The 26,383-nt window shown below is 45.1% G+C and overlaps 1 protein-coding gene across 1 annotated transcript in view; it reads left to right on the top strand.

Moving 5' to 3' along the window:
* Positions 1-26,383, top strand: part of LOC147611191 (DNA damage-binding protein 1a-like) — a 122,286-nt gene that overhangs the window by 25,725 nt on the left and 70,178 nt on the right. The window contains exons 3-4 of the mRNA XM_086785854.1: positions 10,522-10,581; positions 10,712-10,803. Of these exons, the coding sequence (XP_086641980.1) occupies positions 10,522-10,581; positions 10,712-10,803 (152 nt within the window). The remainder of the gene's footprint in view (positions 1-10,521; positions 10,582-10,711; positions 10,804-26,383) is intronic.

Genomic DNA, 26,383 nt, shown 5'->3' with positions numbered 1-26,383 from the left:
GTTTTTATGTTTTTATGTCGTGCCAGTTTTGTGCCGACAGATATTTTGTACATGTTCCATGAACGGGAGATATGTCCATGTTACTTTTTGCACATGCACACATATTTTGCATGTTTGAAACTGTTTTCGCATGACATGTATTTGTGTGTTTGCCTGCTTGACGTGTTACTTACTGAGCGGGGACGCCTGCCAGTGAGTCGTGAAGTCTGCCCTGTATTCTGACAAGTTTCAGTGCATGTGAACAGGTGGTAAGTATATGATACTTGTTGTTTTAATGTTATTTTATTCTAACCCCTTTATTTTATAAGGTTAGGGGATTCACACTTATTTAAAAGTGGGCACCCCCTTTGGGCACCCACTTTGGGGCCAAGGTGGGGAGCCCCACTTTTAAGTGAGTGTGGGGGTGGGCATGGTCACCAACCCCCACTAATCCCCCACATGCATGCGTGGGTAGCTCTAAGGTTATCTTCACTTCAATTTTTATTAAATATGGCTCTCCATCAAGCGTAAAGGAATCGCTTCTTCCTAACGTTGATTCATCACCCTTCGAAAAGGAACCAGGCGGCCATCTCTTCCATCGTGGCTGGTGGCTGTACACGCCTCAAGTGGCTGCACATATCCTCTGCCGGCTTCCTCTGTATAGCTGAACCACCTACAGCAGGCACTCACTCTCTGCTGCTGCAGGCTGCGCCTACACCTCAACAGGCTGGCTGCCACTACTGCTGTATCCTCTGTTCCCGCTGCTGCACCTGCCCCTCTACAGGCGACTGTTTTTCCTTACACAACAGGCTGCGCTTGTCCTCTCCCAGGAGGCTGGCTGCCCCATTGATTGCATCACCAGGCGGCTGCAGCCAGGCCAACCACTGTTCCTCAGGTGGCTGCGCAGGCTGCTGGGTACCCTCTTCCAACCGGCTTTGATCTCTGCTCCTACAGGTGGCAGCAAACCCACAAAGAACCTCAGCGTACTGCTCCTACAGGTGGAAGCATTCCTACAGGCGGCTGTTTACCCACTGGCTGCGTTGCTTTGTTCTTTTGCAAGCAAACGTGGGCCATCTTCTCTCCACACTATAGCCCGGCCTCTTCTCCAAGTGGGTTCTCCTTCTTTCACAACAGGTGGTTGTGGTTTTTCTTGCCTTGGTAGTGCATCACGAGGAGACTGAATCTTCATCAAGGGGACTTCACATCACCTGGAAGACTTCATCATACTCTGAGTATTGGTTTCATATCAACCATCTACAAGTAAGTGATTTTCAGATTTGAGTAAAGTATTATATGTTTAAATCTGGTAAAAGATTCGTCCCGCTCGGCCTACACCCGTTCGGTGCCGGGTTGTCCAAGCTATATGGGCGAACCTCGGTCCAAAGGTGCTGAGATCGGGAGAGCTAGGCGTTAGTACGAGAGCGCCTGTCTGTGCGTGGTCTCGGAACACCAGTGTGGTGCTCTCCGCGGAGTCTAGTGAAAGCACAGGACCGTAGCGATTGGACCACACCAGTGGTCGATCTGCTTCGAGCTTCTACATCGAAATTCGAGCTATTTGTTTGGTACTGTTTTCATATGTACATGGACATTATCTGGTTCTCAGAACCCATGGAGCATTGTATTCATTAAATACTCCCAATAAATATATCATATATTGAGGGGGGGGTCGGCCCGTTCCGGCCCCAGTGCTGGTGTCCATTTTCCATTTCATTTCATTTAAATTTCAAGTTGTTTTAAGTTGTCCATTTCATATTTGTAGTTTTAAAGTTGTGCTATTAAGCGTGTGGATGTCCAACGGAGTCTTTCCCACTTGACGGGATCGGTTTCATATATCTTCTAAGGCTACCTCTATGTTTTCTACTTTGAAAGAGGTGGCACATCTTCTCCACTGGCGTTCTACAAGGGGACTTCGCATCTCTTGGGTGGCTTCATCATACCACGGGTATTGGTTCTCTATCAGCTATCCACAAGTAAGTGAATTTCAGATTTAAGTAAAGTATTTTGTGTTTAAATCTGGTAAGGGATTCCCGACTCCCTATACGGCCAACACCCGTTCGGTGCCGGGTTGTCCAAGCTCTATTGGAGAACCTCGGTCCAAAGGTGCTGAGTTCGGGAGAGCCAGGCGTTAGTACGAGAGCGCCTGTTTGTGCATGGTCTCGGAACACCAGTGAGGCGCTCTCCGCGGAGTCCAGTGAAAGCACAGGACCGTAGAGATTGGACCACACTAGTGGTCGTTCTGCTTCGAGCTTTTACATCGAAATTCGACTTCGAGCCTATTTGTTTGGTATTGTTTTCATATGTACATGGACATCATCTGGTTCTTGGAACCCATGGAGCATTGTATTTGTTAAATACTCCTAATAAATATATCATATATTGAGGGGGGGGTCGGCCCGTTCCGGCCCCAGTGCTGGTGTCCATCTTTCCATTTCATTTCATTTCAATTTCAAGTTGTATTAAGTTGTCCATTTCAAATTTGTGGTTTTAAAGTTGTGCTATTAAGCGTGTGGGTGTCCAACGGAGTCTTCCCACTTGACGGGATCGGTTTCATTGGTATCAGAGCACGGTTGTTTTCCTCTTCCTAGTGGGGAAACGAACCTGTGTACTGGACATCCCGCTTTTAGCAAACTTAAAACACAATGGACAGCCAAGGCAACCCTTTGGAAGTGCCAAATTCGAGGGGTCCATCTAGATTCTAGTGCCTCTCGTGGGTCTGATGCCCTGCGTGGTAGACACAAGCCCCTTGAAAGGGTTATTGATAGTGAATCCAAGGGTCAACTGTCTCCAGGAAAGACAGTTATGCTTGAACAAGAGCTTGATGCTATGAGGGCTGAAATGGAACATATGAGAACTTTTGCAGGCTCAAGCGCAAGAGTTAAAGTTTTTGCATGAAGATCCCCATGTGCAGAGTGCTATTGAAGCCAGGAAGGCTGATGCAATGGTAGATGTAACTTTCGAATCAATGGCTCGTGAAGTGGGCAAGAAACTAATATGGGTACTAAACTTGAGTTTTCATCAGCTTATCATCCCCAAACGGATGGCCAAAGTGAAGCTGCAAATTCAGCCGTGTTGGATTTATTAAAATGTTATGTGGCAGATCAAAAGACTGCATGGGAGAAGTATCTTCCACTTGTTGAGTTTGCCAACAACAATACGATCCATGCTTCCACAGGAAAGGCTCCGTTTGAGATTATTTATGGCAGAGTGGTCTTGCCACCCATCCTTCGTACAAAGGATGAGATTTTTGCAGCTGATGAATATGTTCGTGACTTGGATGTTGCTTTTCGTCAGGTACGGACAACCATTGCAAGATCTCAGGATAAGCATAAAATGGTTGCTGACAAGTATAGAAGGGACATGGAAGTCAAAGAAGGTGATTCGGTATTGTTGAAATTTGAGAAAGCTAGGCTTCGGAAGAGGCCAGGACGAGAAGGATCATATTCTAAGCTTTCTCCTCGCTATTATGGACCCTTCAAGGTGATTCAAAAGATCAATGAAGTGTCCTACAGGCTTGCTCTACCTAGTCATTGGAAGATTCACAATGCTTTTTCATGTGAGTCTATTTCGGAAATATGTGGGGCCAGATCCTGAAGAGCCTGTCACAGAAGATCCACCAGAGATTGAAGAGCTTGAGGAAATACTCCAGCCAGAACAGATTGTTTTTCACAAGGAGAGAAAGCTACCTGCAGGAAAGCTTTCCAGGAGATACCTTGTGAAGTTTAAGAATTATTTGCCTATTGATGCCAAATGGGTAAATGAGGATTATTTTGCACATTATCCGCAATTGTTGCAGGCATATCTTGAGGCTTTTCAGTTGAGGTCAACTCTTTAGAAGCCCGGGGGGATGTCACCAATTGGCCGACCATTTGGTCCATCTCCAGTTTTTGCGTCTCGTTCACTTGAGGCCAGGCCGGTGTCTCATGTGAAGAGGCCCGTATTTTTGCTGACATGGACGGGAGCCAGACTGGTGCCACCCGTGTGTTAGCAAGATGGTGTCGTATGGACGGGAGCCAGACTGGTGCCACCCGTGTATGACCTGGACTGTGTTCGACCCATGGGAATGTCACGCCATGGAAGAGCCAGTATTCGTGCCGTGTTTTGCCTATGGGACTGTCACACCATAGGGAGACTCGTGCTTGGAACTGTGTCTTACCTATGGGACTGTCACTCCATAGGAAGACCAGGTTTTTATGTTTTTATGTCGTGCCAGTTTTGTGCCGACAGATATTTTGTACTTGTTCCATGAACGGGAGATATGTCCATGTTACTATTTGCACATGCACACATGATTTGCATGTTTGAAACTGTTTTCGCATGACTTGTATTTTTGTGTTTGCCTGCTTGACGTGTTACTTACTGAGCGGGGACGCTTGCCAGTGAGTCGTGAAGTCTCCTCTGTATTCTGACGAGTTTTAGTGCATGTGAACAGGTGGTAAGTATATCGCACATGTTGTTTTAATGTTTCATATTCTAACCTTTTATTTTATAAGGTTTAATGTTCACACACACTTAAAAGTGGGCACCCCCTTTGGGCACCCACTTAGGGGCCAAGGTGGGGAGCCCCACTTTAAGTGAGTGTGGGAGTGGGCATGGCCACCTACCACATCCCCATAGAACTGGCCGCCCACATGCAAGCGTGGGGGGGCCCAGCCAACTCAAAATGTTAAACTCCACTTTAATTTTATAAAAGAAAAAAAGGCTTTTACCTTCAGCGTACAAAAAAAAACCGACCACCTTCGTGGAGAAAAAGAACCGGCAGCCATCATCTCTGCGCACGCTTTCTGAGGCGACTGATGTACTGCTGCGCCTAACCCTTCCAAGCGATTCTGAATTGCTGTACAGGCCGTTTTTCCTACACAAAGGCGGCTGCCATATCTAGCTGTACGGCTGCTCCTAACTACAGCGTGCTGCTTCTGTTTCCCCAGGCGGCTGCTCCCACAGGCGACAGAATACCAGCAGGCTGCGCTGTCCTCTCCTCTGCGTTGGTGTTACCTGCAGGCTGCCCACCCTCTACAGGCTGCGCCTGTTTTACCTGCAGGGCTGCCCACCATCCTCATAGGTGGCTGCCCTTTTCTCTTTCAGGCAGCTGTGTGTGTACACTCTCTTCATAACAGGCTGCTCCTCCACACCAACTTCTTCCCACGCTGCAGTCGGGTATCCTCTCCCTTGCAAGTGGATACTCCTCCTCTCACAGCAGGCGGCTGTGGACTTTTGCGGTGGTACTTGTCTTGATGGTTCTCCACGAGGTGACTGTGTCTTCATCAAGGTGTTATATCTTCTAAGGCTACCTCTATGTTTTCTACTTTGAAAGAGGTGGCACATCTTCTCCACTGGCGTTCTACAAGGGGACTTCGCATCTCCTGGGTGGCTTCATCATACCACGGGTATTGGTTCTCTAGCAGCTATCCACAAGTAAGTGAATTTCAGATTTAAGTAAAGTATTTTGTGTTTAAATCTGGTAAGGGATTCCCGACTCCCTATACGGCCAACACCCGTTCGGTGCCGGGTTGTCCAAGCTCTATTGGAGAACCTCGGTCCAAAGGTGCTAAGATCGGGAGAGCCAGGCGTTAGTACGAGAGCGCCTGTTTGTGCGTGGTCTCGGAACACCAGTGAGGCGCTCTCCGCGGAGTCCAATGAAAGCACAGGACCGTAGAGATTGAACCACACTAGTGGTCGTTCTGCTTCGAGCTTTTACATCGAAATTCGACTTCGAGCCTATTTGTTTGGTACTGTTTTCATATGTACATGGACATCATCTGGTTCTTGGAACCCATGGAGCATTGTATTTGTTAAATACTCCCAATAAATATATCATATATTGAGGGGGGGGGTCGGTCCGTTCCGGCCCCAGTGCTGGTGTCCATCTTTCCATTTCATTTCATTTCAATTTCAAGTTGTATTAAGTTGTCCATTTCAAATTTGTGGTTTTAAAGTTGTGCTATTAAGCGTGTGGGTGTCCAACGGAGTCTTCCCACTTGACGGGATCGGTTTCAGAACTCCTGAAGCTTGCAAAGACCTTGCATCATGGCTTCTTGTCCACTCGGCATTTACAAATAAATCCAGCCATTGTTCACATCAAAAGACACTTTCACATGGAGTCCTGCATATAGAAGCTTTCTCCCATGATCAGGGCTGCCACAACCATCTATAGCCTCTCACCCTATGAACAACATCACACCCTGATACATCCAGTGCTTCTGCATCATAACAAAGACTCCCGAACTGTCTTCCCAAAAGAGAACACGTATCACAACACAACATACCATACAGTAGATACACCTGCACACTCTCTCTCTACCTTCCAAGGGTACTATCCATCTCTGTCATGGATTCCCTATCCAATCAATAGCAAGGCTGTACCAAACATGTGTCCACCCCTGTGACGGTTGCTTGCATGTGACCTATCTCCTGGAGAACCATAAACATGTTTCCTCGAGAAAACCTACGATCTGTTTCCACGTGAAACCCTTAGGCCTGTTTCCCTTTGAAACCTTTGTCCTGTTTCCATAAAGAACCATTCATAGCACCATTCAGCAACAGTGCCAACAATGGCATACATCTAGTTACCTATTCCCTCATGAAACATCTGGAAACATAGAGATGCCCAGAACTGTAGGTCCCTATGTTCCTTTCCAGCAGGAAGAAAACAATCTGCTCCATGGGCATGCAACCATGCAAGCTCGCATCACTCCCATGCCAAGAAACACATTCAATTGACCTGTACTTGCAGCCGGAAACCCAAGCACATAGTTGAATTTGTTGCCAACCAAAAACAGCCCATAAAAAGTCCTTGAACAAATCTCAAAACAGTCCCGGAATTGCTCATGTTCGTAGCCACATGCACTGCCACGAAACAGTCCATAAACCCTTTCCAAAACAGTCCCGAACCAAAGCAAAGAGAAGCTGAAACGTCCATTGGTTGAATGCCATCGACATGATGTCAATGTTCATGAAAAACCAGCCCCTGTCCGCCTTTATGTCCAGAGAAACCAGCCCCCTGGCCACCTGTATGTCCAGAGAAACCAGCCCCCTGTCTTCTGCAAAAACACGCCCCCTCCAAAAAGCACCCGTGTTGCTGGGCGTTTCATAGCAAGCAAGGGAGGGAAAGAGAAAGCCAAGGCGCATGTGCAGTCCCACTGTTTTTCCACCAGTAGATTGGCACACCCAGCCATATGCTTTTTGCAATCCAGCCAGCCAGCGTGTAAGTGGTGTCCCCCGTGTGAATGCTGTCCAGCCATCAAGAGGTGCTCTGTTTTCTACAGTCCAGCGCTCTGCTTTTTCACTAATCAAAAAGGCGCCTAGTTGCCATGCCATCTGCTCGCTCTTCGCCAAGTGAGAGAGAAAAAAGCCCTAGTGCATGTGTACCAATAGTGAGGCACTTGTAAACAGCCCGCCAGCTTCCTTTTCTCCCAAAAAGCAAGAGGAATAGAGAGAGGCGTGTCCACCCTCCAAAAGTGGAGTAGCCTTCCAAATTAGCTTTTTGGGCCACCAAAGTTTATAAAACCTTTTAATCTAAAATCTCTTTGTCCCCTTCACACTTGGGGTTGTCCACACATAGGTTTCCTTTTCAACTCCAAATTGATGCCATTCACACTGTCCACGATGTCCCCGTGCATACTTGCATACTGTCCAGAGAAAAACATAGGGTCGTGACATACCCCCCTCTTGAAAAATAGCAAGCGTCCTCGATTGCACTCAATGGAACAAGAAGGCATTTATGAGCAAAGACTCCCCATATGACAAAAGCAATAGCCCTCAAGTGCATTTGGGTGATGAAACAATCATCCTGCACAATAAGGCCACACCGTCACGTCAAAGTGAAACAACTCTTGCTTGTTCCTTCAGAACCTGCAGCAAAAGTCTAAAACCAAGTGGAAACACGTAACCTGTGTTAGTCAAAAACAAAACCATGCATCATTCTACATATGACACACATATGCATTCGCAAACAATATGCTCCTCAAGATGCAAAACCTACTCTAAAATAACAGTAGGGTTGCTCGCAAGCCTTACGCCCATGGGCATCCCGCAGGAGTCGTGATTGGTGGTACAACATGAGCATATGGAAGCACTCAATGCATCCAAACAATACATCCACTAAGTACTTTCCACATGTCCCTCTTGATGCTTTACCCACTCTGTACATGGCCATCCCGCAGGAGCCACACCCAGTGGTGTATGACGACTTGCTGCGTTGATGTGCCAAAGGATGAAGTTGATGAAGTTGCTTGTTGATTAAGAGACCATATTCAACAAACCTCAACCAAACACAAAGAAGCTCCCATGCATCCTCGACATCTTCGAAGAAGATTGATGATGGAAAGATTCGACGTAATTTTTTGATGGAAAGATTCGACGTAATTTTTTGATGGAAAATCAAAAAATTTATCAATTTGCTTGCGTTTTCTTTTTTCTTCTTCTTCTTCTTCTTGTTGATGATGAGGATGGTCTTCTTCTTCTTCTTTCAAGCTTCAAGAACTTGTTGATGATGATGGAATCTTCTCTTTGATGAAGCTCTATTGTTGCCTTTCTTGTTGACGCCTATTTGCTTCTCACCTTCTTCTACCACCATCCTTCTTGATGAGGATGTGAATGGCTTATGATAGTGAGAGAAAAAGAAAAGGGGATTGAAGGGGAACTTAGCCTTTGCAAGGCTCTGATACCATGTCAAAATTATGGGGAGTATGCACAACGGAAGCAATAGTTGTGGCAAGAGAGACAACATATGTGAGAGAGCAAGAACACAAGATGTATAGAAAGCTTCTATATTCAGCCATTCCAAAGTTGGCTTGACCTTCACCTTGTGAATGTCTTGATTGTGTTACTTGTGTTACAAAAAGTGAGGCCTCTTGCTCTTTATATAGGGTTCACCAAGGGCTAGGGTTGGGGCCACTCTAGATCTCTTTTTCATCCACATGCTCACTTTATTTGGGGTGTGTTCACACTTACATGACCTCTTTCTCTCATCCTTTACCACTTGAACATCGTATATTTCAACAATTTGTGGGTATGGAGTAACCTTTTATATTGGCTAGGATATGTTGGATAGCTAGTAGCTTATGTGATGCTATTCAAAGTTCACCATTAAAAACTATATTGGTATAGGTGAGAATGTGTCAATATTTAAAGATTTCCAAGAAGTATTGTGTATGTTCCTAGTAGTTTTCGGTAAGTTGTGTATGCATGTAAGTTTGGATGCACTCGTAGCATTACAGAGATGAAAATTGATCATGCAAAAGTTTTTGATGACTTACGTAGGGAATGTGTTTACTATGAAGGTAACTTTTTGCATAAGCACTATGCTTATGATCTTGTCAACAGGGAACATCTAATGTCACACCAAAATAATGTTCGGGTTGCCAATTGGGTGACATGTTTATTGAGAAAGAGACTCTAGGGCTACTTAGGCAGCATAAGTTAGCTATGTGCATGGTGAATATGCCATGGACAGTTAACATCATGTGGTACTTAATGTGCAAAGGTTGTGTGGACAGCAGCATGGACCGCATGTATTAATTGAACAAATGTATAGATGGTACATTGGGTTTAGCGCAAGTACATGTCAAGTTGGTGCATATGGAAAGATGCTTGGCCACAAGGCACTTCAGTTGGATACGTGGTTAGTTGAGTCCAGGCATACTTCAATCGTGTGGAGAGTTGCTAGATGGGGACTGCTTGAGCAATAGACTTTGGATTTACTTCCTTGGTTTTTTTATTGAACATGGAGGTCTTCTGTGATTTGCATGGATCCTAAGTTGGGCATCTTGGAATGCAAGCAACCATGTAAAGATCTAAAGATGAGTATTGTGTATCGCGTTGTCTAAGAAAGAGACTAGATATGAAAGGCTACCATGTGTGTCATGTGAAACTTTTGTGAGCTTCTCAAGGCTAGTGTTGCAACTTGCCAGCTCTTGGTGATATGGATCACTAGAGGTGGACAAGCTAAAGATGAGTTATCTACGTTTTTATTCTCCCTAGAATATCCTCATAGCGAACATAATGCACTATTTTGCAGTTTTCGGGCGCTGCTCTTATATCCTCGTTGGAGTTTGCCTATAAAATGGATTGGTATTCATGTTGGAGTTGCTTGGAATAGTTACGCTTTTGCTACATTGGAGTTTCTTGTAGTTATTTATGGATTCATGCTGGAGTTTCTTGTGGATGAGTTGGATTCCATGCTAGAGTCTCCCATGGATGAATTAACATTTCATGAGCCTACTATGGCAAAGCAACCATAGAGTCTACGGATTCCTCATGGCTGAGGGCAAATGTTTAGAAGCAGAGGATGCCACCAGCCTAGAAATAATCCCTGAGATCCATGGCTATGGAAGATGTCCATAGAAATTTGTTGGTTATCCACGTCCAAGTCACACCTGTTGGATACCCGTGGATTTCACGTTTGGGTAGATATTTGTGTAGATATACTTGGAGAGGCATGTTGGGGTGTATGCCCGTGCCTGACTTGAACGTGTGAACTTGTTTTAAATTTGGTTTCAAGATTTGATTTTCAGGATCCAACCTATAACTTTCATTGATTTGTAGCCTATGCTAGACGTACCAATATATGGCCGTATTGCAACACTGGAGCTTTTCAAACCGCCAGTGAGTTACCTACTCTCTTTCCTTCATTTCTAGTGTTTAGATTCTGGAATGCATACATAATCAAAGGTGTCAGGGATTGCAGACTTCTCACTCAGGCAGCATTCTAACATGGAATTAAAAAAAAAAACAGGGAGAAGCACAAGATTTCCTGTTTATATCCACAGAAAGATACAAATTTTGTGTACTACAGTGGGATGCAGAAGCAGCAGAACTTGTAACCAGGTAGTTCTAGGTTGGCTTTTATGTTTGTTCTTAATTTTTAGACTGTGTTATAGTTAAATTGGTTTTGTCAGCAATGTTGCTCTCCTGGTGATGGCTATTTTCAGTAGGCATGTCCATGTTTTTGTTTGTGAAGGCTTTAGCTATGACTTTATTGTGGGTAGAGGTGATCTGACAACTGTGCAAAACCTTCCTGCTCTTTGCAGAAAAAAGATTAGTATTTCAGAGATAGGATGGGCTTGTACAAAAAAAGATTGATTATCGTAGCAGAAGGAACCCTAAAACTTTTGACCTTAGAGGTTGGATACATTAGAAGTGGGAGATGCAAGGTGATGAGATTGAAGAAAGCAGGTACATGGGGTGGAACTTTAGTAGAACCAAGTTCAGTATAGAGATTCTCACTTTCAAAGAAGCAAGATTCTCCAAAAAGGCGCCCATGGTAGTGTTAGCCTATTTTGATGCCTCAGGAGTCAAAAGCTTGACTTCTAAACATTTCATGTTGGGTTGAGAGTCACAATCTCCCCGTCATCTTGCTATCCCCGCAAAAGATTTCTTTCCAAGTCTTAACAAGGTTCTTGAAGCGGCATGAAAACCCCTCACTCGATTTTATTCAAACCCAATTTGGAGAGCATATGTCATGATAGATTTGACTTTAGAATTTGTAAATTATAGAAATAGAATTTGTAAATTATAGATAGAACACTCTGGATATTAACAAGCAATCCTAACTAAGGTCCTCTACAAGAACTTGCCATCCTCTTGCTATGTTTGTGGATGTCGCTAGAGACTTCCTACATAGGAGACGGCAACCAGATAGACCTATTCCTAGATCCTATTTTCCTAGAGGAAACATAGGAAAATAGCCCTTTTTTCGAGGAAAGAGACTTCTATCAAGTATGAGTGAATACAAAATCATGGCTATAAGCTGGAAAATGGAAAGGAAAATCCTCATCCGAGAATATAGGGAGATCTCAACCAATTTGGGGCATTATGCTACCAAGAGAGTCCCATGGTGTCAAGTTGCTAGTCTAACAAATCTTGCGATTAAGCATAAACAAAAAGGAAATCACACATAGACTCAGGCATCTTGCTCACCGCCCAACCATAGAGCCATTCAGGTTCACCCTTGAGCACAGAGCACAGGGGGATAGTAGCATCAAAGGCATGGCTCCACGTGCCAAATCTCTGGCATCCCATACCACCAGTACACACCCATCAGATGTAAGCACGAAGTAGTCTCGAGGCCTCGAGTCTAGGTTTGAGGTGTAATATGGGTTCTTGTGGAAGCATGTTTATGAATTGATTGATTGTGATTAGTAGCTAATCAAGGACTTAAACCATGCACAACAAATTGCTTCTTCTTCATGTTCCATACACAATAGAGAGAGATGACCTAATCTACCACATATTACTAACATGAAGTATATACAATGTTGAATACAGAAACTCAATGGAAGCATTGTTCCTGAGTTCTCAGTGTCTCAATGATGACTGATTGATTGCTAAAGCCTAGACTTTTATTTATAGTGTCTAAAGTTGGCGAGTTGGCTATGAACTCAACCAACCCTAATAACAATGTCCAACTAGGTGTGTTCACACAATAACCCAATAACTTTGTCCATAGTGGGTTGCTCATTGGGCACTTGGGCACCCATGTACTTGCTCTCTGAGTTGGCCAATGGGTAGAAGCATGTTCATGTCACACTCGGGGGAGTGTGCACGTGACATCCCCCTTGGAGCACAGGTGTAACTGATGCTCCTTTGCTCCACTCCGGTATGGACCTTCTGGTGAACTCACTCTTTGCTCCATAGACCGGTCCAAACTCCAATAGCATGGCTATTGGACCTCCTATCTCTAACGATGTCTTCGCCACTGTCTCCTCGGGAATTGCGGGCATTGGAATTGGCTCTTGTCTCTAGATGCTTAGCTAGCATGGTAGACACCACTGCGGAATGGCTCATCTCATCCTCCTCAATGTATTTGGAGGGAAAAATCTAAAGTTCACTTATTGACTCCTCTTTGTCCTTGAAAATTGGAATGGACTTTGGGATGGGTTGTTCTCCATTTGTTTGGATCACCTCCAAGCTTGGTAGTGTCTGCTCCTTGGGCTCATCCTCCAAAATCTTCTCCTATCTTGGGGACTCTGTCATCGATACCACTTGCTCTCTTGAAAGCTTTTCGGCATCCTTGAACACTCCCTCTTGTTGAGCTTCATCTTTGGATGGACTTACTGTTGTATGTGCTACCTTTCTTGCTTGGATCTCTTGTCGGCAACCTGCCAACTTGTTCTCCAACATCTGGATGATCTTCTCATTCTTCTCTATCTTATATGCTGCCATTATGCTCTTGTAGAGATTTGAGGTTGATGGACTATCTTTTCTCCCAAGAAACCAAAGAGCTCTTTGGCATCTGTCGAAACTCCATGTTTTGTTCTTGCTGTAGATGTACTTGAAGAAAACAAACACACCTTTGTGGTCAAGGACTGGACGAAGGTTTCATCCTTGCGCAATGGAGGAAGGGTGGGTGTAGCCAATTAGCTTTGGCTCGGGCTAGGGTTGGTCTAACTACCACATATACCGGATGTGCAAAATGCTGCCTCTCCGTCCATGAATTGGTTGGCCTATAGCATCCCCTTGGAGGCACCCTAGTGATGCGTTTTGTTGCTGGATATGGCTGCCTACTGGGTACTCGAATAAACCTGCGGTGGTAAGAGCATACTCCAAGAAAATTATGGATCTCATGTGTTGATCTCAATTCAGCTCAATTCCGAATTGCATCTATCTTTGTGGGATCCATCCGCACTTTGTCTTTTGACACAATATGCCCAAGATAGTGTATCTATGACAAGAAGAACTCACTCTTCTTTGCATTTATGAAGAGTTTATGTTTATGGAGTTCTTTAAAAACAATAGTGAAATAAGCTCTATGCTCTTCTTCGGTCTTTGAGAAGACTAGGATGTCATCGAAGAAGACACTTGTAAATTTTTTGTATCCACTGAACATGTAGCTTGGGCATTTGTAAGACCAAAAGGCATAACAAGATAGTCATAAAGCCCAAATGATGTCCTGAAAGCAGTTTTATGTACATCCTTAGAAACCACATGCACTTGATGATAGTCACTCTTGAGATCAATTCGGCTGAAACATGCCGATCCATCTAACTTGTCAAGGATGTCGTCTATGTGTGGAATCGGAAACTGTTTCTTGATGGTGAGCTTATTCAAAGCTCTATAGTCCACACACATGAAAAGATCCATCCTTCTTTTGAACCAAGAGAATGGGTGAACAATATGGGGAAGACGTGGGTTGAACCAAGCTTTCTTCAAGAAGCTCATGATCTCCTCTCTTTAGGATGCAGTGTGCACTTACACGATAGGTTGGCCTATTAGGTGGTGAGCATAGTCACAAGGGACGTGGACGGTAACAAGGGGATGACCATAGGTAGGGAATGGGGACGAGGGAGGGAAGGTGTCACCAGCCTGGACATTTCCTAGTCTGAAAGGGGTCTGATGGACTCCAGGATGTTTAAATATTTGGAAAGTACAAGCTTTGGGAATGGGGGATTATCCTAGAATACAAAGGACCACACTCCTAAAATTTAGGAGAGTTGCTATTTTTGGCCCGACTCCGATGGAAATTCTGTTCACGTCATTACATCTGGAATTGAGCAGATACCAAGAGTTGGCAAAGTGCCTATGACAGAATGTCTACCAGTTGGGATATTTTTAGAGGTAAAGATTATGGAAGGACCCATCTCTTAGATTGGGACATGTGGCAAGAAAGTGGACCAAAGTGAGACAAGTGGCCTAGAAAAAGGATCAAAGTGAGACAAGTGGCCTCACACTTGTCACTTCAGCTATTGTGTGGCTCTCCACTTGTCATCGTAGCCTTCTCTTGCCATTTTAGCTCATGGGAGGCCCAAATCTATAAATTGGAGCCCTCTCTCTTCATTAATAGAGGCTCTCTTGCTACACACTAGCCTCTACCACCGTTGAAGGCTTCTCTAATGATGGCTACTCTCTTTCTCTCTCACTTGAAGGCTACCCATGAAGAATACCGGCTGTATGGGACTGTTTTGGAGGCTTCCATCGCAAAGAAATACTGAAGGCAAGGGTATTCAATCATTTATTATGATTTTTAGTCATTGTATGTGTTGTACCAGCATTTGTACTTCCTGTACTTGCTGTACCAGCCACCGTACCGGCTGTACCAGCCACTGTACTTGTTGTACCAGCTTCTGTACTTGTTGTACCTGCTGTACCAGCCACCGTACCGGCTGTACCAGCCACTGTACCTGCTGTACCAGCCATTGTACTTGTTGTACCAGCTATTGTACTTGCTGTACCGGCTGAATGGAGAGTTGTACTTGCTGTACTAGCTCTATTGCATGAAGACCCGTGGTTTTTGGGGAAGAATCAGTACCCACACGGAGGCATATGGATTAAATTGTTGGCTCGGCATTTCTACAGCCTATGTTCCGGCTTGGTTGCCTTGTGTTGGGCTGTGTTATGGCATTTGTATATGGATAATCCGGCATCTCCCGTGGGGAGAGTAAGGCCCTCAAAGCTTGTACATGATATTATTCTCCTTGGGTAATAAAATACTCCAAGGGGGGGGGTCGGCCCATTCCGGCCTCTATGCGGTGTCACACGTGCAAGCTCCATTTTTCAGCATTTGTGGATGTTTTGTCCAGCTTTATGTTTTATGCAAAGTGATGATGGATATGTGTTAAGGCTGTGGCCATGTTTAAGTGTTTTAACATGCATTGATGGTATCAACAAGTGTGTCAAAGGCCCTAGTCCCCCGGGCACCGCCGCTGCGAGTTACATTGGTATTAGAGCATAGACTTCCTTGGAAGCGGAGGTTTCCTTCTATCAATAAGGAAGAGAAAAGATCTCAAGTGGGGACCACACTTACCATCATTGTTGTTAAGCATGGCTAGCCACTTCATAGCTTATGAAGCAAGAGCATGAGCAGTAGACAGCTTGTTGATCTAAGGATTTATGATATTATCAAGCTTAAAGGCAAGCTATATGGAGATATATCTCGGGATGTCTTAAGGATATGGTGAGGAGATATTTCTTTTGGCTTCATGACCAACCTGGCAAAGAAAAGCTAAGTATACTTTGAGTTTGCAAAGTTGGTGCGTTGGCTATTTACTATGAAGTGTTTTTGATGTTCACTAACCCTTGTATAGCTATGCAAGGAGAAAGGTGTTGTTGTTTGCCTTGAGATGGTTTCAGGGAAACATTGTTTATGGCTCCCTTTAATGGGATGAATTCTTTTCATGGCTCCCTTTAATGGGATGAATTCTTTTCATGGCTCTCTTTATTGGGATGGATTATATCTATGGAGATTTCTTTCTTGGACGAGATTTATATAGATATTGGGCTTCACAAGCAATTTTTATGGACGAATCTGTCCGAGTTTATAGAGAAGAAATCTTTGGATATCTCATGGATATGATGCTTTTATGGATAAAGTCTACCTCTACTCCAAGGTGTGAGGTTAGCACGGAGTATGTGGTAAGAGTTATGGTATACAAGGATTATGGTATACAGGTGTATGGATTCCTGGACTTCTTTTCTAGGAATTTGGATCCATCCTCAGGTTTATGGATTATGTTTATGGCTCCCTTTTACTGGGATGGATTATTCTGTTTGGCTCCCTTTATTTGGGATGCATTGGACTTATGGAACTCATGATTCACATACCTTGTGTAGTGTTCTCTCGTCCTACGTGCTCTCTTGAAGATTGTTTCTACTATGTGAGGGTGGAACAATAGAGAGCAAATGGAAGGGAACATGGGCACTTCAAAGGGTAGTGACAAGCACAACATACCCTGTGTAGTGTTCTCTTGTCCTACGTGCTCTCTTGAAGATTGTTTCTACCATGTGTGGGTGGAACAATAGAGAGCAGATGGAAGGGAACATGGGCACTTGAGAGGGTAGTGTGAGTTGGTGGCCGAAACGCCTATAAACTATGTGTAGCAGAAATGCGTATGGAACACCAGGTTCTCTATGCCTGCGAGTGATTGTTTTCAGGACTCCTTGTTTAGCCGCCCTGTGTAGTATTTCTCTTGTCCTAAGTACTCTTCAAGATGTTGCTACCTTGCTTGGTAGAACATAGAGCCAATGGTAGAGAATATGGGCACTGAAGTCGGGCCGGGCGTCAAGGCAGTTCCTTGGTGATCTACATCGACATACCATTGTTTTCTAAATGTTGAATTTCATATGCATTGGCATGGATCATGCTATCTGGACTTCTGGAACTGTTTTGTCTCACCCATTTATCTTGGGACATGATTTTGATATTGGTATTATGGAGACTTATTTAGTCTCGCCCATTTCTTTGGGACATGGATTCTTCAGTTATATTGGATTTTTTGAGACTGTCTCGTCTCGCCCAATCGATGGGACATGATTATATCTTGAATATATGGCTTGAAGCTTAAAGTTGCGGACAACTTTTAAGAAGTTGGGGAGGATGTCACCAGCCTGGACATTTCCCAGTCTGAAAGGGGTCTGATGGACTCCAGGATGTTTAAATATTTGGAAAGTACAAGCTTTGGGAATGGGGGATTATCCTAGAATACAAAGGACCACACTCCTAAAATTTAGGAGAGTTGCTATTTTTGGCCTGACTGCGATGGAAATTCTGTTCGCGTCATTACATCTGGAATTGAGCAGATACCAAGAGTTGGCAAAGTGCCTATGACAGAATGTCTACCAGTTGGGATATTCTCAGAGGTAAAGATTATGGAAGGACCCATCTCTTAGATTGGGACATGTGGCAAGAAAGTGGACCAAAGTGAGACAAGTGGCCTAGAAAAAGGATCAAAGTGAGACAAGTGGCCTCACACTTGTCACTTCAGCTATTGTGTGGCTCTCCACTTGTCATCGTAGCCTTCTCTTGCCATTTTAGCTCATGGAAGGCCCAAATCTATAAATTGGAGCCCTCTCTCTTCATTAATAGAGGCTCTCTTGCTGCACACTAGCCTCTACCACCGTTGAAGGCTTCTCTAATGATGGCTACTCTCTTTCTCTCTCACTTGAAGGCTGCCCATGAAGAATACCGGCTGTATGGGACTGTTTTGGAGGCTTCCATCGCAAAGAAATACTGAAGGCAAGGGTATTCAATCATTTATTATGATTTTTAGTCATTGTATGTGTTGTACCAGCATTTGTACTTCCTGTACCTGCTGTACCAGCCACCGTACCGGCTGTACCAGCCACTGTACTTGCTGTACCAGCTTCTGTACTTGTTGTACCTGCTGTACCAGCCACCGTACCGGCTGTACCAGCCACTGTACCTGCTGTACCAGCCATTGTACTTGTTGTACCAGCTATTGTACCTGCTGTACCGGCTGAATGGAGAGTTGTACTTGCTGTACTAGCTCTATTGCATGAAGACCCGTGGTTTTTGGGGAAGAATCAGTACCCACACGGAGGCATATGGATTAAATTGTTGGCTCGGCATTTCTACAGCCTCTGTTCCGGCTTGGTTGCCTTGTGTTGGGCTGTGTTATGGCATTTGTATATGGATAATCCGGCATCTCCCGTGGAGAGAGTAAGGCCCTCAAAGCTTGTACATGATATTATTCTCCTTGGGTAATAAAATACTCCAAGGGGGGGGGTCGGCCCATTCCGGCCTCTATGCGGTGTCACACGTGCAAGCTCCATTTTTCAGCATTTGTGGATGTTTTGTCCAGCTTTATGTTTTATGCAAAGTGATGATGGATATGTGTTAAGGCTGTGGCCATGTTTAAGTGTTTTAACATGCATTGATGGTATCAACAAGTGTGTCAAAGGCCCTAGTCCCCCGGGCACCGCCGCTGCGAGTTTCAGAAGGACACTTAAAAAATACTTTTTTTAAAAGGTTTTCTACTCTATACTTATTCTACTTTGGAAGTACATTAACGTGATCACAAATTTACACCAAAATGGTAAGCTTTTGAGTCATATTAACAAAATACGCCGATCAAAGAGTGAAGGCATTGATTGTATTAAGTAGATACAAAATGACTCAGGAGTCAGGACTAAGCCTTAAGGAGGCACAATACATGGAAGGACAAAAAAGGCTAAAGCATGGAAAGACTCAAAAGTGCTAAAGCCTAGAGCTAAGTAGTAAGTGCTTGCCTCATGGTCATGGGTAGCTTGTGCCAAAGGAAACATCAAGGTCATCCTCACTAGCATGTTGTTGTTGCACCTTATCCTCTTGTTGCTCTTCTTGTTGACTCATCTTCCACTTGGTGAAGGGATCTCCCTTCTTGGTCACGCTCTTGCAAAGCATTCGCAAGTTCGTGCTGACAAAGACAAAGTCATTGGCACGCTCTACCTCGAGTTGGTTCCTCTTCCTAGAGGCAATGTGGCTATAGGTGCTTCAAAGTTGCTCCAAGAAAGAGGAGTTGACGGCCTAGCTAAGTATGCGAATGACCAGCTGTTGTAGCTCCGGTCCATTTGAACCAAAGTCCCCCCACCATAGAGCGGCACCAACTTTGGAGCAGTTGATCTATGCATCATTACAATCATAGGAGCCATGAAATGACCTGCTCATTGAAAGCTGGTTCCTAATCTTGCATCTAATCGATGCATCAGGCACAAGACGATCCTCCACCCAGCGCTCACCTCCCGGTCGCTCTCCTACTTGTTGCCTTGGAATTTTGGGTCTACCACATAAGCTGTTGCATGCAATGGAGAGTAGTAGGAATTTCACCTTCCTAGACACAAGGCATGGATCTCCTCGCATTTGTCGTAGTTAGGTACGAGGTCTTTCAACTTCTCTATCATGCGATCCATGGTCTCGTAGACCTTGCCTATGCATGGTTGCGTAGCGTCTACAATTCTCAATAAGTGGACTATGAGCCTCACCATAACATTCGTGGTCTTCACACTCTTCCACCAAGAGATGTGATCTACCTGTAACCTACACTCTCGGCCGGTGTTTGTACGGGACTCTTGCATGTCGACAAACTTGTCGTCAAGGAAAAGTCTCCTCAAAGCACCACTACAATCCTTCAACCGGTTCAATATGAGGAAGTTGTAGGCAAACCGAGTGTCATAATATTTGAGGGGGGGAGAGAGAGAGAGAGAGAGAGAGAGAGAGAGAGAGAGAGAGAGAGAACCTCTTGTTGAACTCATGCTGAAGTCGGTGGTGGTTGAGGCCAAAGGAGACCATGGTGTTGGCCGCCTCCATGAGCGGGTTGATCCATGGCAATGTCCCTAGGTCCTTGAGGAGGTTGTTTAGGCAATGAGCCATACAAAAGGAGACCGTGACATGTCCATACATACCTTGGAGGATAGCTCCTGTCGCCATATTTGAAGACTCCCCATCCGCAACAAAGCCCAGTACATGCTTGGGGCCAATGATCTCCATGGTGGTAGCCCACTCTGTCACAAGCACAATCGTGCTCTTCTCAGTGCCGGATGCATCATGAGATGAGATGAAGTACATCTCTCCGCGGGAATATGCAACCACGCCATGAATGCTCCTCTTGCGGGTGGCGCTTCATCCATCCACAATGAGGGAGAGACTCCATTCCTCTCCCATTACTGCTTTGTGTTGTCGGCTGCTCGCTCTACAATGCGCTTCTCCTTTTCGAGGAATGTAGTGCGCAAGCTCTCGGATGAGGGGGGCGTATAGGTTGAGCCATACTCCCCAATCTTCTTAACCACGGCCTTGAAGTATATTCCGACCTATTCAAGAAAGCAATTTACTAATGAGAAAGGGACTAGTATGATGAAAACATGAATGATGAATTTGCGATGATCGATTGCACTTACCTAGCCGCTTGAGAGGCAATGTGGTCGTGGAAGAAGAAGCGGGCCACCGCCATATCCACCTCCTCCTTCAAGTTGGGGTTCCAATTCTCTCCAAGTGTAGATTGTCGCCGTGGGCCGCGCAAGGGTTGAGAGGCCGTGGGTATGGAGGGTGCCGGCGTGATGGATGGAGTAACATTCCGACTTGATAGTGAAGGTGATGGCGTGCATGACTCCATCGTAGAGGCTTGAGTTCCCCTCCCTATCGTTGCGGGATCCACGGCCACTCATGGTGTCCTTGCCACTTCGACCGCCTTGTAGACGGTAAACTTGTCGAGAAGTTCCCGTCTCTTTTCAAGCGTGAAATTCATGCAAAACTGCACCTCATGCCCACTCTGATGCAAGAGGTGGGCTCGCACTTTGTTGGCGCCACCCGTTCGCCGGTATGGGCAAAGCTTGCATGCCCATGGCCGAGAACCACCTCCATGAGCGGATGGGGTGTAGTTAACCTCCTCCCACCATGTCCATCCCGTCATCCTTCTACGACGGGAAGCCCTGGCACGTGAGGAGGATACCATGGTTGAAGATGGCTTGTCACTTGAAAGTTGATAGCTTGAGAGAGGGAGAGCGAGGCTTGAGGGAGAGAGACTAGAGACTAGAGTGCTTGTGTGAGAAGCTTGGCAGTTGGAAGAGGCTTGAGGGAGAGAGACTAGAGTGCTTGTGTGAGAGGCTTGGAGTTGGAAGAGGCTTGACTCTTGAGGGAGAGGGACTAGAGTGCTTGTGTGTGTGTGGCTTGTTGCTTGAAGCTTGACTCTTGAGGAATGAGCAATGAGACTTGAGGCTTGAAGGCTTGAGCCTTGAAGGGTGTGTGTGTGTGTGCTAATTTTTATAAAGATAGGCAAGAGGGAGAGGCAGGAGTCTTGAAGATTCGAAGAGGCAAGGCAAGAGGGCCACTATGGCCCTTGTGACTATGGGCCAAAATGGCCCAAAAGGCTCCCAAGACAGCGTTCCCCAACGGCCATAAAACAGTCATAAAAATGACCGTTAGACTGTGCAACGGATCATCGCCGTCCCCCGCAGGCATCGTCTCCCACATCGTCCCTGCCTAGTGTCGTCCCCATCCCCGTGTCCCTTGTGAGGGATGTCTCTAGGGGGATGTCCGATCGTCCCCGTTCGTCCCTATTCTTGACGCGTCCCGAAATGGCGTCCGCACGTCTCATCCTTCCGTCCCTTGCGTCCCCTGTGACTATGGTGGTGAGCCACCTGGCACAAGATCAATGTGATGATCTTCTGGTTATACGGGTGGCAACTCATCAGCAAAACATTCATTGTACTCTTGCAAAAATTTCAGCCTATCGTTACTAAGAGTGTTTACATGCGCATTAGTTTCTTCAACATGATTCCGTACAAAAATCAACTACGCAAAAACTCTCTTTTTCATTACTTTCTTAATTCGTAAGTGAGATACAATGGGGATAGTATCATCCTCTTCGCTAGCATCAATCACATGCTCTTGGCCTTTATGCATGAATTGGTCTTGTAAGCCTCGTGCGGATCAATGCGCATTTGCCAAGGCTTTCCAAGCAATGCATCACAGCCATTCAAAGGTGCCACAAGAAGGTTTTCATGATCCATGTAGCCTTGAATGTGTATGCGCTACTTGCCAATGATTGGCGTGATTTGTACTTTTCTACCAACAAAGCTTCAATTTGAGGATCCATGTTCCTTAGTTCAATACCCAAAGCAGTTGCCATTTGTGTAGATATGAAGTTCTTAGTTGCACAATCATCAAACATGAACAAAGTGGGTTGATCCTTTAGCTGTCGCGCGAAGCTTTACATACAACAATGTCTTTGCTCTCATGTGAAGTATTTCCTTGCACATGAGGAACCTTATGGCATATACACATTGGGCTTTGGTGCATTCACATTATCACACTTCTTCTTGTTTGGGCATGTTTTTGCAATATGCTCAGTGCTACCATAAGTAAAGCATTTTCCCTCGCCCATATATTGCTCTTTTTGCTTAGCAGTGAGACCATAGTCTTTCACTTTGAAGGGACGCTTCTTGGTAGACTTATTTTCAGCCTTTGGACCATTTTTATCTTGGGTTTGGTCTTTTTAGGTATAAGATTTGGGGAGAGCTTCTCCATAAGCCACCAATGAGGAGCAGTACCTTTCATAAACATGCTTACATGCCGGGTCCAAGGTGGAAAGGTACGTAGTGTACGGCACGCTATCAGTACGTACGGAACGTACTTCTGTACGAAACAAATTTTAAGGTACGTAAACAGTACGTACCATTTGTAAGCAGTCCTAGAAACCTGAATATTTTGTAGACATAGCAACCAAAATACTTAAAATAAAGACTGAACCTCCTTACTTAAAGTTTAAATCAATTATCAGTTAAGCCCATTACACAATACCTCATGTCAACAGTCATAGTGATATAAGCAAGAACCATGAAAGTCATAGATGATAAAAGAGAGTACAAATATCATGTCTACAGCACATGTCCTGGTCCACAAGTGCAAAAAGCAAAACAATGAAACACTACAGTTGTCTAGACTCTAGAGCATAGTCACAAGGGACGGGGGACGGGGACGGGGACGGAGACGGGGACGGGACGGGGACGGGACGAGGGACGGCCATAAGTAGGGAACGGGGAGGGGGGAGGGAACGGCACTCAAAAAATACTCTCTCTAAATTTCTGCCGCCGGGGGGATCCAAGGGGGGCCGGCGGCAGCCATTTAGGCCCCCCTTGGCGGGGGAGTTTGGGGGCAGCGCCCCCGAAGCTTGAAACGAACTCAAAATTTTCTCTCATACTGTCTCTCTTACTACTGTCTCCAACAGCCATAAACGGCTAGAAGAGCCAAGGCCCAATAGCCATAAACGGCTAGAAACCAGGCAGGCGCAACGGCCAAAAACGGCAGGAGCAACAGCAGGCGCAACGGCTCTCTGCCGTCCTCGACCGCCGTCCCCGTCCCAGCGCCGTCCCTGTCGCCGTCCCCTGTGAGAAACGTCCCATGGGGGACGTCCGTCCGTCCCCGTCCCTGCGCCGTCCCAATTCGCCGTCCCGGCGTTCCAAGCCTTCGTCCCCTCCGTCCCCTGTGACTATGCTCTAGAGTCTAGACGCAAGAGTCTCAAATCTCATCATCAGATGAAGATGATGAGTCTTTTGAAGAGAGCCACACGCCACACATTTTTTATTTTTTTAAATGATTCCGTACGGATCCATGCAGTACGGCACCGTACCGTACCGTACGGTTGTACCGTACTGTACGGATCCGTACGTACGTACGGCAGCAACCTTGGCCGGGTCATGGATTTCTGAATGAAATCCTCATCACTAAAAGCAATATTAAACTGGGCAATAAAAGCAAGTGCCTTTGATACATCATATTCTTTCTATTTGCTACTTCCCTTAGTGCTAGGCTTCATTATGGTTGAGTCTGCCCTGTATCTCCGGAGGTTTGACAGAAACTTAGTATGAAGGGATTTGTGTGAATATATGCTCTTATGTGTGTGTGGAGTGCGTGTGTGAGAGCATATCTTGATACAGTGTTCTACACCCACTATTGGGCAGTGATGACGTTAGTGGGGATGTCGTAGTATCTAGTCCATACTATGCATGATGGAGTTGATAGTTATATAGTCTTGTGGGTTGACTACCATGAGCATATAACATGCACGTTCCTAAAAGGTGAATTTGGGCATGTTCTTGGATTCATCTAGGTATACATATTCCCCATGATATGTCACCAGCCTGGACATTTCCCAGTCTGAAAGGGGTCTGGTGGACTCCAAGATGTTTAAATATTTGGAAAGTACAAGCTTTGGGAATGGGGGATTATCCTAGAATACAAAGGACCAGACTCCTAAAATTTAGGAGAGTTGCTATTTTTGGCCCGACTCCGATGGAAATTCTGTTCGCATCATTACATCTGGAATTGAGCAGATACCAAGAGTTGGCAAAGTGCCTATGACAGAATGTCTACCAGTTGGGATATTTTTAGAGGTAAAGATTATGGAAGGACCCATCTCTTAGATTGGGACATGTGGCAAGAAAGTGGACCAAAGTGAGACAAGTGGCCTGACACTTGTTAGAAAAAGGATCAAAGTGAGACAAGTGGCCTCACACTTGTCACTTCAGCTATTGTGTGGCTCTCCACTTGTCATCGTAACCTTCTCTTGCCATTTTAGCTCATGGGAGGCCCAAATCTATAAATTGGAGCCCTCTCTCTTCATTAAGGGAGGTTTTCTTGCTGCACACTAGCCTCTACCACCGTTGAAGGCTGCCCTAATGATGGCTACTCTATTTCTCTCTCTCTCTTAGGCTGCCCATTATGAATACCGGCTGTTGGGGACTGTTTTGGAGGCTCCATCGCGAAGAAATACTTAAGGCAAGGGTATTTAATCATTTATTATGATTTCTAGCCATTGTACTTGTTGCACCATCATTTGTACTTGTTGTATCTGTTGTACCAGCCACTGTACTTGTTGTACGAGCCACTGTACTTGCTGTACCAGCCATCGTACCGGTTGTACATCCACTGTACCTATTGTACTAGTCATTGTACCTAACCAGCATTTGTACTTGTTGTACTTGCTGTACCAACCATTGTACTTGCTGTACTGGCTGAATGGAGAGTTGTACTTGCTGTACCAGCTCTATTGCATGAAGACCCGTGATTTTTGGGGAAGAATTAGTACCCACACGGAGGTATATGGATTATATTGTTGGCTCGGCATTTCTACAGCCTATGTTCCGGCTTGGTAGCCTTGTGTTGGGCTGTGTTATGGCATTTGTATAGGGATAATCCGGCATCTCCCGTGGGGAGAGTAAGGCCCTCAAAGCTTGTACATGATATTATTCTCCTTGGGTAATAAAATACTCCAAGGGGGGGTCGGCCCATTCCGGCCTCTATGCGGTGTCACACGTGCAAGCTCCATTTTCAGCATTTGTGGATGTTTTGTCCCGCTTTATGTTTTATGCAAAGTGATGGTGGAAATGTGTTAAGGCTGTGGCCATGTTTAAATGTTTAATATGCATTGATGGTATCAACAAGTGTGTCAAAGGCCCTAGTCCCCCGGGCACCCGCCGCGAGTTTCATTGGTATCAGAGCATAGGCTTTCTTGGAAGCGGAGGCTTCCTTCTATCAATAAGGAAGAGAAAAGATCTCAAGTGGGGACCACACTTACCATCATTGCTGTTAAGCATGGCCAGCCGCTTCATAGCTTATGAAGTAAGAGCATGAGCAGTAGACAGCTTGTTGATCTAAGGATTTATGAATCCACAAAATTTATCTTGGAAGTATGGAGTTGGCTTTATGTGCACACGTTTAGCACTCTTTCCATATTGATATTGTGGATTATATTATCAAGCTTACAGGCAAGCTATATGGAGATATATCTCGGGATATCTTAAGGATATGGTGAGGAGATATTTCTTTTGGCTTCATGACCAAGAAGGCAAAGAACAGCTAAGTATACTTTGAGTTTGCAAAGTTGGTGCTTTTGCTATTTACTATGAAGTGTTTTTGATGTTCACTAACCCTTGTATAGCTATGGAAGGAGAAAGGTGTTGTTGTTTGTCTTGAGATGGTTTCAGGGAAACATTGTTTATGGCTGCCTTTAATGGGATGAATTCTTTTCATGGCTCCCTTTATTGGGATGGATTATATCCATGGATTTTTCTTTCTTGGACGAAATTTATATAGATATTGGGCTTCACAAGCAATTTCTATGGACGAATACCCGAGTTTATAGAGAAGAAATCTTTGGATATCTCATGGATATGATGCTTTTATGGATAAAGTCCACCT

This window comes from Cibotium barometz, chromosome 48, assembly GCF_041138505.1.
Source record: "Cibotium barometz isolate CiBa-2024 chromosome 48, ASM4113850v1, whole genome shotgun sequence".
Taxonomy (NCBI): domain Eukaryota; kingdom Viridiplantae; phylum Streptophyta; class Polypodiopsida; order Cyatheales; family Cibotiaceae; genus Cibotium; species Cibotium barometz.
The sequence above is the reverse complement of the archived record's forward strand: the minus strand, read 5'-3'. Positions and strand labels throughout refer to the sequence as shown.